Source organism: Apteryx mantelli, chromosome 4, assembly GCF_036417845.1.
Source record: "Apteryx mantelli isolate bAptMan1 chromosome 4, bAptMan1.hap1, whole genome shotgun sequence".
Lineage (NCBI taxonomy): Eukaryota > Metazoa > Chordata > Aves > Apterygiformes > Apterygidae > Apteryx > Apteryx mantelli.
Window position 1 is genome coordinate 80,368,657 of NC_089981.1, and position 12,927 is coordinate 80,381,583.

At 44.9% G+C, this 12,927-nt stretch overlaps 1 protein-coding gene across 8 annotated transcripts in view; it reads right to left on the reverse strand.

Annotated features, from left to right (window-relative positions):
* The window catches only part of AKT1 (AKT serine/threonine kinase 1), a 74,469-nt gene extending 64,660 nt beyond the window's left edge, over positions 1-9,809 (reverse strand). For 3 of the 8 annotated variants that reach the window (XM_067295069.1, XM_067295068.1, XM_067295062.1), the window contains exons 1-3: positions 9,622-9,809; positions 8,301-8,375; positions 2,736-2,908 (exon numbers count right to left, since the gene is read on the reverse strand). In XM_067295069.1, the coding sequence (XP_067151170.1) occupies positions 2,736-2,781 (46 nt within the window). In that variant the 5' untranslated portion in view covers positions 2,782-2,908; positions 8,301-8,375; positions 9,622-9,809. Of the gene's footprint in view, positions 1-2,735; positions 2,909-4,847; positions 5,000-8,300; positions 8,379-9,089; positions 9,111-9,417; positions 9,488-9,621 lie in introns of those variants that run through there. The other 5 variants (XM_067295067.1, XM_067295063.1, XM_067295066.1 and 2 more) reach the window with 5 other exon arrangements.
* Positions 9,810-12,927: the final 3,118 nt, after the last annotated feature.

A 12,927-nucleotide genomic window follows, 5' to 3' on the forward strand; every position in this document is an offset into this window, starting at 1 on the left:
ACCACCGAAATTAAGCCACTGCTGGGGTGAGATGTAGCAACTGTTTAACTGCACACATCCACACTGTTCAACTGCTCAAGACAGGAACTAACAGATACCATATCCAACCGAAGCTACGGGGGGGAATTCTAGGTAGGCAGAATGTAATTGCCCAATCTGGATTTTGGCCAATCACTACTTAAAATATTTGCATGTGGAAAGCCCTAGGATCTTTAAAGGCCACAAGCAGTCCAACCCTCAGCTTTGTAAGTTATCCAAGAGACAAACAATACACATTTCCTCGATCCGAAATCCTCCTATAGCAGTCCCTCCCTGTAGTAATTATTGTTTATGCCTTATTTCAGAAGCTCACAGTATCAGGCATCAGTTTTGGAAACATCCTGCGGTTGAAGCACTTAATCTTGCAGAGCTAGCAAACCGATAGGGTCTTTTTCAAGTGCAGATCTATCTGACAATAAATATAGATGACAAAAAAAAAATCCTTTACAAAGCAGACAAACACACACAAGTGGATCAGTCTCCCTGCCTCCCCCCCAAACAAGAGATTTGAATTTCTCAACTGATCTGAAAACAGCTAAGAAAACTAAGAGAGTAACCGAGCCGACAGAGAGTATACCAGCAAGCCAAGAAGGAGACATAGTATCACCTTCTGAAACCTCACATGGACAATACCAAATTAACAGTCACAAAAATCAATGAAGTGGAATGAAATAGGTGTTACCACACACGTCAAGAAGGCAGAAAAGGGACAAGCATTGGGGAACAGGTTAAAGGGATGGGGTTTACTGGCATCCAAAAAACACCAAGACGCAATTAATAATTTGGGCATAAATTTTCAGTCTCAAATATGCAGAACACGCACAGTACCATTGTGGGGTGGAGTAATGGAAATATGTTCAGCAGATGATCTTGTCATAATACTATCAGCAAGCCATCACAGATAATAATCTGTTTCTTTAAGGTAATTAAAAAAAAAAAAGCAGCAGATCTGGAGATCTGGCATCTTTTATGAACACCTCTTCCAGAGGTCTCCTTACCTGAAAGGAGTTATATAATAATCCTAGAAATACAGAAAATTAGAAGTCTCAAGAGTAAATACAAACAAGTTTGAAATATAACAAGACTGTTTTAAATGGTTCAGACACATCTGTCTGAATCATACTGACAACACATGCAGTTTTCCAATTCCACTTTCAAGCTTTTTAAAATAAACGTCTCCCCTAGAATTAGGTACAGTGCTGCTCAAAATAACAAAATTAAAATTTCCCTCCTATCTTTCAGTTACAGATAAATACTGAAAAAATAACAATAGAAGATTTAAACCCTCAGGCCAAAACCATGATTTAAATCTAAAATATCTCTTTGATTTAAAGAGTTTCTAGGATTATAAATGGGAATGAGAAACAAAGTTCTGCATTTCTTTCTCCTGTTTTATCCAAACACAGTGTAATTCCCAAATACACTATCAGAACAAGATAGCCTGGCTTTACCAGAATTATCCAATGAGTTATTTAAAATAACCAATGGAAACTGGCATTCCTGTCTTAGCTTCTGATTGCAGTAGACCAGAACAAAAAAATGAAAAAGCTTTACCAATGGTATCAAAACATTTTTAAAATCGAGCATGAGACAACTTGCAAAACTAAACTGTATATCAAACTGTCAGAAATATGTATTTCTGCCCTTTTAAAACCTGGATTATCAACTTTACTCTTCTTGCAGAAGAGCCAGCCGCCTTTATCAAGGTTAGGATAACATACTTCCATTCTCTTCCAAAAATAATTATGCTGTACCTTTGCACCTTCAGGCAAGTTGTTGCAAACCCTCTAAAAAAAGCCTGAGTCTGCAGAACCAGCACGCTTCCTTACTGCTGGAGCACACAAATTCTGTTTCTGGTCCAAAAAAATGACGAGATTATGGAAAGTACCTAACATTGTTCTCTCCTTTCCAAGAAGCAATAGTACAAAACAAAGAAACAGGTAAGCCAAGTACTCTATAGAAGCAGCATTATAGTACTCAAAACAAACCCAAAAAGCCCCTCGGACAACAAACCCAGTGTTTTGGCAATAAAACATCTAAGAATGCGAAAAGCATAACGATACATGTGACTACGTTATTTCAGTCTCCCCACCCAGCCAAGAATAAAGACTTTTTATAAAAATCAGATTTCATTAGCAGTAAAACAGAAATGCACAGAGCGCACAAAACTCAAGGCTATTCTTCACGTCTGGGACACTGGTACCAAGAGTGAGTGGTTCAGTCACAAACAAAACAACGCTTTCTCTAGCAAGTCTCTGCAAGAGCACAGCATTGCTCACAAAATACAGGCATATTTTTCACTGTTCAAATAAAGACAATTCTACCTTCTAGCAGTGTATGCACACAAACGGAGAAGTTACAAACCTCCATTTAAAACAAAATAATTTGCTACAGTTTAACTCTGCAAGTAGCACCTCTTTCAGCCGCTATCTTTAAAAACCATTTTCAAACTAAACAGTTGGCACAGTTTTCTATACACATGCACACACTCAGAGAAAACCCCTTATACCTGTGCTTTCTCAAATGTGAGAGAGTGTCATGCACATTCCTTATATACAGTTTCCAATTACGGTGAACGAGAAAATAAGAATGCGCTGCTTAAAGATATGTCGTTAAATGAGAGATCACCCTGAGAGAAAAAGCCAATTTGCTGAATGACCAAACACCCAGTATTCCCGCAAGGAACAAACACTTACCTCGTTTGTGAAGCCACCCTTCCTTCACTATTGCTACTTCATTCATAATGGCAGGAATGTCTCTTGAAATATCAGTTTACGTCAAAAGATCACTCTGTTGAAATTTTTGAACTCCAGCAGAAGGGTCCACAAAAAGGATTTTTTTTTTTCCTTTTGCTGCTTCCCAGCTATTTCTAAAAGGATGAAAAGAAGAGTGCACCATCATTTTGAAGCTTGTCACATACATACTGTAATGGATACAACAGGGAGTAGCTTTCATTGCTTTTTTTTTATTATTATAACACTAAATGAGGGCTTTGCTCTTCACAAGGATTTTTATATCTCGGAGGATGGAGGTGCTGAAATAAGTGCCTGCTTAAGTCTTGCTTCTTCACTAAATGGGTTGATCGTGGGCACACTCGCAACATCACTCACACTGGATGCGAGGCGGATGCAAGACTTTGCCCAGTAGACTTCTTCCATCCCTCCAGCAACATCAAACTCCTTCCAACAACAACAACCACCTTCTGAGATTTAACGAAGTCTAGTTTTAAATATTTCCTGGTACCGAGACTTCCAGAACTTCTTTTGGAAGGTCTCCTTACAGCCCAATGCATCTCAGGCTATCAACTAATACACAGTGCACCTAAGAGATATACTTCTGAGGGGAAGAATTCCCACTATTCTGCTTTAAATTTTCCTAGCTTCAATCTCATCCTGTTAATCCGACTCAAATCTCCTGGACTTCCCACAAAAATTGTCTTTTCTATCTTTGATATCATAACTTCTACTTGTCTTAAGCATACACAAAGAATCTCAGATAAGCTCATGCAACCTTCTTGTCAAAAATCAGCACCTACATCAATTTTTTTGCTCTTCTCTGAGCACACCGCAGTTTGCTGTTGTCTTTCTAGCAATGAAATACATGCACCTAAACACAATTTAAGATTTTTACCACTCTGTTTTATGAGATGTAGTCCCTGTTTAAATAGCTCAAAATTGTTGCATCTTACTGAAAACATGTTTAGTTTGTGGCTGCCTACCACAGAAATGTTCTTTGCGTTTCTCTTCCCTCATTGAAAGTAATTTCTTCCCAGATGCATTAGCTTTTATTATTTTTCTAAATTGAATCTGATTATTTTTCTGCCTGTGGTGTAAATTTTTGTTTGCTTTTTATTTTTAAATCACTTCTGTGCTCTCAGAAGTGTCCATACTTCCATTCCATTTGGTATTACTTGGGTGATCAAAAATGTAATTGGTGCCAAGTTGCTAGCAATAATTAAGAAGTTTAATATAAATGAACCTAGCAGCATTCATAACACCCTTCCCTCCTTCAGCCAAAGACCTAGCTTTTATTGGAGTCTCTCTCCAAACGTGGAGAGACCACTTTCCCCCTCTAACAAACATATGCCATCTCTGCATGGATTTGGCACGTGTGCATCAATTATCTGCAAGTACGCAGGTGATATCCATCCATTAGAAACAAGATTAAAAAGCACCTAATCTCACGTAACTCACTGAGACAACCTTGGATGGAACCAACACATGGCCAAAATGAATCCAACCTAAAACTAAGTCCCCAGCAGAGAGAGAGGGGGCTGCGCATTTCATTGCCAGTGCTCTAAAAGAGAGAGTCTTCCAAGCGAGGAAGATAAATTTGAACAATCTCAGTCACTGGAAATAAAAATTGACTGGGAGAAATTGGGAGAGAAAGGAGGTCAGTCCCTTGATACTCTTGCCTATGAACTTCCACTGTTTATCACTATCCCTCATCATTACCAGCAACAATTTTTTTCTTTTTTCCCCCAGAAATACGCTGTTTTCCCCAAGTTACGAATCTGTCATGTCTCACTGCTTACAATTATCCACTCAAAGAAACAGATAAGAGGTTTGCCTGAAGGAGGGAAAGCACACACAAAAAATGACATTGGAACAGACACATAAGAACTCTTTAATTTCACAAACATGAGAAAACAATATGTTGCAGAATGGAGACGAGTAACCCACAGCTACCAGAGCTGTCTTAAAACAAACTCCTTTAGAGGAGCAATTAAAATACAACTTGACCGACATGGCAGGCTTTCATTCTCCTTTCAAAAATGCATGCACGATGGTCATGCTAGCTAGACTTACTTGTTGACGTCAGCAGGAGACTAGGCCTCATTTAAAGGCTTCTTTTAAGCATCGAGCAATTTGTAAAGTGTTGAACAAAACCCCTAAGACTATCACAGCTTAAGTCTGAAAATGGAACACCAAGGTGTGAAAGTTAACGCTTATAACAATGTGCCATAACAGACTATGGGGACTGTGTAACCTACCTCTGTGTTTTGAATTCAACAACTTAACTGCATTAAAAGATCAACATCCTTTTCAATAATCAAATGTAAAGAAGAAAGCTATGAGCAAAGCTGGTTTGTAGAAAGGATAATCCCATTATTAAAAACAGAAAAAGGAAAGGGGGCACAAAATTCTGGAATCGCGAGCTAAATCTCTCCGGCTCTTTCTGGGTTAACACTTGCCCAGACTCCCACTTAGCAACCTCCCGCTTGTAATAGGCTAAACTGTCATCTCATAATCTAAATTGGAATAACAATATAGCCCAGAAAGCAGACCAGCAAAGAAAACCAAAGTTCAGAGGAACTATTTTTTCTAGCCTCTGTGATGTCCCAATAAGTTTGGCCTGACTCCTCTGTGCAATTTCTATGCAACTAATATTCCCTAATTTACTACTGTAACTCTGCTATCAGGGATGCAACTTTACCTGCCCACCACCTTCACAGGGAACGAGAAGGCAAAGGGGATATAATGAAGCAGCTGTGCACAGCAGATGACTGTGCCATGCAAACTTAAGTGGGGCACTAAACATGCCCTAAGGCCAACGTACAACATGGGCTCCTGCTTGGTCCTTCAGTCAACTATGGGGAAGCGTAATTTTATGAGGCGGGACTTTTCCTAAGCTATTTCAGAGCCAGAAACCTCTTCTCACTGTACAATAAGATGTCCATACACACAGCTCCAACAGCAGCAAACCCCCTCTATCTGGTATATTTTAAAATACACATTCAAATTGTGCCTAATATATTTTAATAAAGGACAGTATCAAAAATGGTGGCAGCAAGTAATAGTAATTTCTTGTAATGGAGAAGTAACTACAGGTCAACATATTACTGAAGATGGGTAAACCAGAGAAAGTTTCTTTTGCATAAAATCCGGGGGGGGGGGGGGGGGGAGAAAAAAAAAAGAAATGATTACAGTCCTCATTTATGGCCATCTAGGAATGGTTCCCAGTGAGCAGAGGGCATTTGAGGTAAGTATGACCTGACTGCCCCAGCCTGTGTCTGCACATGACTGAACACTGTCAAAAGCTAAACAACTCTGTCTTTCTCTTAGCATTCAAACTCAGTTGCTTGCTTGTTTTTCAATATACATTTCTGTAACACCTTTTTCAATAGCAAAACATTCCTTATAAGGCTGAAGTGCAGTAAATCATTATGCATATATTAATTCCTTAAAGGTTATTAAATTCTTCATAAGTAATGAGATAACTCACTTCCCTATGCCCTGCAACAGTGAAACCTACTTTAAAGACTCAGTCAAACCACCCTTCCAACAAAAGGTGGAGCAGAACTGTCTTTTCCATATTTGGGATAGACGCATTAGAGTACCTTATCTTATTCTCTTCTTCCTATTATGCTCACCTTTCTTTGTCTCCAAACCCGAACAAAAATCAAGAGAGGAATCTGTCCTCCTTGCCCTCTTTCCAAGGTGAAATTTTATATTCATTTCTATGCACACTCTAAAGCAGAGCAGGAAGAAAATGGATTCTTCCATAACACTGAAGCTGAAACTTTAGCTTACAGGATGCAGAAGTATCTATGATTATCACCTCACCTTCATGAGGGAGAGTAAGCAAGAGATTTAAACAGGAAAAGATCTCCCAACCTCAGTCCTGTCCCTGCCTCACCTGGCATGTTAGGCTGTGTCTAGACTGTGCCAGTTAGCCCAGATCAGAAAGCAGGTTAACGCAAAGCATGTTCCTGAACTAACACTTTCCCCCATCACCATGCCTGTCACTGGACACCCACTGCTCTGGTGTGGCACGGTTACACTGTTCCCAGGACACTCTGTGCCCTAACATCCCACACGTTCTTATAACGCACAACACCAGGACCCTTCCAAAAAGGACCCAGCAGCCCTTGTCTGCCTACCTTGGCAGCATGACATTTTCACAAGAGCAGACAAGATAAATAGCCAACTGCAGGGGAGCAGAAGCTGTGCACTTGGGCCCATGACAAGGGACATCATGAACAACCTAAGCTCTCTTCCTGCAGTACATCCCAGATCTCATTTTAAGCTCACAGCTGACAGCCAATCGCACGTAAACAGCATGGACACAACAAAGTTGGGCTCTAGCCAACATTTTAAGTAGAGCATATAGATAGGTGTCCCCACCAGGCTTTGACCAGTGAAGCACATCTCCTTCAGTATGCAAATCCTACCTTCAGCATTTCACAGGAGCAGCAGTGGCTCCAACACTTTCAAGGCCCTCTAAACCCCCAGTAGCTTTGCGCCATGACCCACTTGCCAGATCCGGACAGAGAACTTTCACAAAAGCATACGAGGACCAGTTTGTTCCAGCGTCTTAGTTTACTTTACAAAAATGCATTGAGGGCCTTGAGCTAGGCGTGGTCACTAATATTTGCTATTAGCCCATATGATGTTCCATTAAGAATAACACCATGTCTAAACAGGTATTTCATGACAGCACATATGGCTTAACACAAGGTTTGGAAAAGCTGCTCTAACTGAGCACTATCAGAAAAATTGTAAACTGAGAGCAAAAGAAAAAATCTCTAGAACCATGTCCACCTTCTTTCAATCTACGGGCATAATCTAGGTTAACAAAACCGCAGTTTGAAATGCCTTGTGCTCTCATGTCTTTACTGATCAATAGACAGGAGGTTAATTTTGTTCAGGTGAGGGGCCAGGATTACGACATTCAGCTGTCCAAGCTGCAACCACAGATAGAGTTTGATAGGACAAACTAAGCTGCATATTTCAAAACTGAGTGATGGCAGAAAAGAGACAACTTCTTCATACTCTGTCAAAGACACAGGCTAGACAAAATCCTCTTTATGTTCCCAAACAAGAACAAGTCCTTTTATAGTTTATGCTCATATAAGAACTGTGCTGCACAGAATTTTTGTACTAATTTAAGATGCATTTAATCAAATCCCATTTTAAAGTACTCATAACAAAAGTTTTGCTCTGTCCCCCAAACAAACGAAGTCAGCCACGATCCTATTTAATTCTTACTGTAATGAGGGCATTTTATAAGCCAGAAAGTGAATGCTAGAGCTACAGGTTACATGCAGACACTGGATCAATTTGATTTACCATTGCTGCACACCAAAAAACAGTTCTATAAACACTGTACACAGTGAAAACCCTCCTATTTAAAAAATGAAAGCTAGCTCCACAGTGTCTTTAAATCTATTAACTCAGACAAATGTTGTGGCTGTCATCAGGAAATTAACTACTACATAAAAGTAATTACTAGTCATGCAGTATGTCAAATTTATTTACCTGTAAACAAATATTCTTCTGAATTAAGTGTTAGTAACTCCCCTTTATAACAGTATTTTGAAATGTACATCCCTCCTGTGGTATAAATAAAACAAACAAGAGCAAATCAGGGATTTGCTTCTCTTTATATATTAGGGATGGTAGAAAAACAAAGCAAAAACAGTTAAACACTCTCCCCAAGGGGGAAAAAAAATACTGATAAGGTGCAGACACACTAGCATCAGTACTGTATTGTCAGTAAAATATATATTAAGAATGTCCCAGTACGTTCACATGCTGGATTATGTTATGTGTGTACAAAGAAAGAAGAAAAAGTGCGCGAAGTCTCCAAGAACATTTCAGTAATTGCAGAATTTCACCCGGGGGGGGGGGGGAGGAGAAGTGGGCATCTGCAGACGGCTAACCCAGAGGTCTGCGAAACACGACTGCAAAAATCAAGCCCACCAACGCCACCCCACAGCCCGCACACGCCAAACGCCCCGGAGAGGATCACACCCCCCTCAGCAAGCACCCGGCGGTCCGCAAGCCAGGCAGGGCTCTGCAGCGCGGCTGCAGAAGATAAGGGGAGACAACGGGGGTGGGGTGGGGGGGAGCTGCCTCGGCTCCTCCGTTTGCCACAGCTTCATCCCCGGCCCGCGCCCGCCGGGGATGCCGATGCCGGGGCCGCGCCGGGAGGCCGCTCGCCCCGCGGGGGCCCGGCCGGGGGCGCCGGGCGAGGCCGCGGCCGCGGAGGCAGGGGACAGACGGAGGGACGCACGGCCACCCCCGCCCCGCAGCACTTTCATTTACCGCATCCCGGGGAAGCCAACAGCTTCCTGTTCGCCCCGCGCCCGCTCGCCCGGCTCCGGCGGCAGGACGCCCGCCGGGGGCCGCCCGCCTCCCCTCCTCCTCCTCCTCCTCCGCGCGGCCCGGGGGCGCCGCAGCCCGGCCGCCGTTGGGGGGGGGGGCGCCCTCCGCCGCGGCCTAGGCGGGTCAGCGGGCGAGCCGGCCGCCGCCCGGGCCCCGCGCTGCCCTCCCGGCGGCCCCGCACAATGCGGCGGGCGCGGCGCAGCGCGGCGCAGCAGGCCCCGGCGCTTCCTTCCCCCAGCCCTTCCCAGCCGGGGACCGGGTCACTTACGTGCCTGGAGCCCGGGGAGAGGAGGTGATGGGAGGGTGGCGGCTGCCAGGGACGGGAAAGGGGAGGGCGGCCGGGGAGGGAAAGGGGGGAGAGCGAGCGAGCGAGCGGGAGGGAGGGAGGGGGGGGGGGGCGCGGGGCGGCCGCTCCCGCGGGCGCCGAGCTGCGGCCTAACTGGGCTCACGGCAGCCGCCGCCTCCTCCTCACCATCCCCGGGCGGCGGGCGGCGGGGCGGCTCCTCCTCCCCCTCTCGCAGGCGCCCGGCCCATGGGGCTCCCACACCCGCTCCGGCGGCCTGCCTGCCTTCCCCCGCCGCGCCGCTCCGCCTCGCTGCCGGGAGGGGGAGGCTGCCCGCCGCCTCCCCGCCGCGCGCTCGAGCCGGAGCCGCGGGGCGGCGGGTGCCCGCGTTGCCGCTGCCGCCGCCCCTCCGCGCCGCACCGCGCCACAGGGCCGCGCTCCCGCCGCCGCGGCCCGGCCCGGCTCGGCTCGCCCCGCACGCGCCTCCGCGGCGCTCGCTCGCTCACATCCTCCGCGGCGGCCGCCGCCGGGTCCTGCCGCCGCCGCCCGCGCAGCGGGCAGGGAGGGGAGGGGAGGCAGCGCCCGCGCCCGCCCCGCGCCGCGCGGGAGCCGTTGGCGGCGGCGCGGGGGCCGTTGGCGGCCGTTGCGACCCCCTCGGTGACGCCGCGGGGAGGGGGGGGGCACCAGCCTTAGTAGCGCTGTGGCTCTGAGCTCCCCCAGAGCGGCCAGCTTCGCCCCAAAAGGCCCCCCGCCCCTCTCCCCCAGCGGCGGGGGACAGGCCCAGGCCGCCGCCTCGTCGTGTTTTCACCTCTAGGAAGCATCTAGGGAAACTGCTCAGCTCCCCCAAAACTCCTCAGCTGGAACGAGCGACTCCTGAGAGCTCCAGCGCCTAAAGCCGCCCCAAACCTGCCCACGCTGGGAGAGCACTACCTTCACAGGATCCCTCACACCTCATCAACACCAGCTCGTTAAACAATTAGGCATCGGGGCACCTCTGAGAATATTTTAGTGTCCCTATTGGGAGCAGCAAACAATTCCCTGGGGGGACCCCAGTGACAGGGTGACCAGGGCTGCAGATGCAAAAATCACAGCCTTGCCTCTGCGCTAGGCCCTGCCGTGCGCAGCAACTGCAGCCAAAGCGCCGCAAATTAATACCGCAGCGGTCTGTGGCCGTTGCTTCCAGCATCGCAGTGCTTCCTAAGGGCTCGAGGGCCGCTGCGCTCGGGAAAATGATGTTGTGGAAATGCCTTTGACGGATTTGTTATTTCTCGGTGCTTCCAGTAGCAAGTTTGCCCCGTTTGCTAATTAAAGGATTTTGTTTATTTTCTAATTGACAGTGCTGTAAACTCTAACTGGGCTGTAAGAATTGACTTGATTTGTTTGGAAGCCTGCAACCGCTGATGATCACATTTCGGTAATTAGAAGCTGGTTAGAAGTTGGAAAATAGTTCATCTTCCCACAACTTTGCAGCGTTAACAGAATAAAGGTGCATAAAATGCATTTACAGCAGCAAAGCTAGGGAGTACGACCTTGTATTCACACTGGTAACAAATCTGTTTAGTGTAATAAGAGGCATTTCTACCACGTCATTTGAATGATTTTACATGTTTACTGAAATTCACAGCTTACATACTTTCTTGTTCCGTTTTGAGCATCGAGGTCTGTCTAAATAATTCTGTTTATCTCGCGGGTGTCCAAGTGTCAAACGGATCATTGGATTTTGTGTACATCAGTGCTCTGGAGGAGCCAGTTATGAGAAAGAGGAGGAAAGGGTTCACACTCGCTCGGGATGGAGGGAGAACCAGACTTCCTTTTCCATCAGTGGGCAGGCCAGTTCCTCCCCGCGGAACTGCTAAGCCAATATTATACTTGTATGGCTCTCCCTTGTGTGTACTGGAACCTTTAAACGGGTTTAAAAATGTACCGCACAGCCAAGTTAGGAGAAGAAGCAAACCCTGTGTTGCAGGGGTACTGAGTTTAGGGTCAGATCCTCGTCTACTGAAAGAGTGGAAAAATTTCTGTTGATATCAGGGGAGAGTGAAATGGCCATGGGAACCATTCCCACACTAATGTGCAAAGGCACTGGAAAAGAAAAATCTGCAACAGACTCTCTGGGATTGTGACCACATTTCTACATACCATGCATTAAATTCAGAATATTTAGTGTAGATTAAGATGTATTTAGGTACAAAAGATATCTTTCAAAGGAAATTAATCGTCAGTGTGAGAGGCTTGCAGCATATTAAGGGGACGTGTATAAAAACTAACAAAAAATAAGAAAATTCTTTTTTGAATTAATTTTGAGTCTTGAGCCTGCAATTACATCTAGCAATAAAGAGTGCGTGTAAATAGAAACTTCACTGACTGTAGGAAACTTCTGTATAGGCAGAGGGACCTCTGGTAATAGATCTGATTGCAGGAGAGCTTTCTTGCCTCTCTGCCAAACCTTGTTCTGATTGATAAGCTCCCAGACTGTTGTCGTGAGCAAGGTCATTAGGACTTCCCCTGCAAACGAAGCAGCAGTTTAAAAAATAAGGTCATACAGCAAGCATAGTTTTCAGTCCCAAAGAGAAGAAAATAAACCTCTGTTGTTTGCTAAAAAGGAAGTACAATAAAAAAAAATGAACATGAGCAAATTGTTTAGATTTGCGAACTGTTGATTTACAATGATGAACAACAGGCCCAAACTAGAAAGTTTGGATCCAGCTCTGGATCTGACATTCCCCAAAATGGGGCAGGGGGGCACGCTTAGATTTGCGGTTTGGTGTAAGGCTTATCTCTGAAACACAGAAAAGTACTGTGGATAAAAATACCCAGGTAAAGTAGGAAGTGCCTGGTCTGCAACAACAAGGGTGACTTTGTAGCAACAATGAACAAAAGAAGGCTTTTTTTTTTTTCCTCTGAGAACAATGAAATCCCTCAAGAATTGTTATAAATGCAAACAATGTGGGTTTTATCATTCAGTTATCATCAATGGGATTATAGTCTATAAACTCTAATTTTCAGGGAAGTCCCTAGATTTCCCTAAGCGCTTCCTCAAATTTCACATCTGTTTACTCTAATTTAGTAATTGGTACAGGATAAGGTGCATCGACTGTTCCTTGGTATTATATTACCATAAAATACTGAACATAGGGTTAGTGGCAAGGAATGGTTGATTGCCAGACAATATATCAATACCATACCAAAAGAACAGACACTTGTGTTCTTGCCCATTTTTAACAAATATATAAGTAGCACATAATTTGATCTAACTTTTAAAACTTATTTTAAAACACTGAAATTATGCAGCTTTGGATAAAAAATGTTTTTATCCAGTCAGGCATAAAAAGAAAGACTAGTACGGTAAGATGGAGTGTAATTATTGAGTTAACCCCACTAGAACAAGTTCTGTTCCATGACTGCAAGTACTGACAGTGCTTTTATGTGCTAACTGTGAATTTATTCCTCCCTTTTTGAAAGGTGGGCTCTACTCAAACAGGGCTCAAAAAGAAA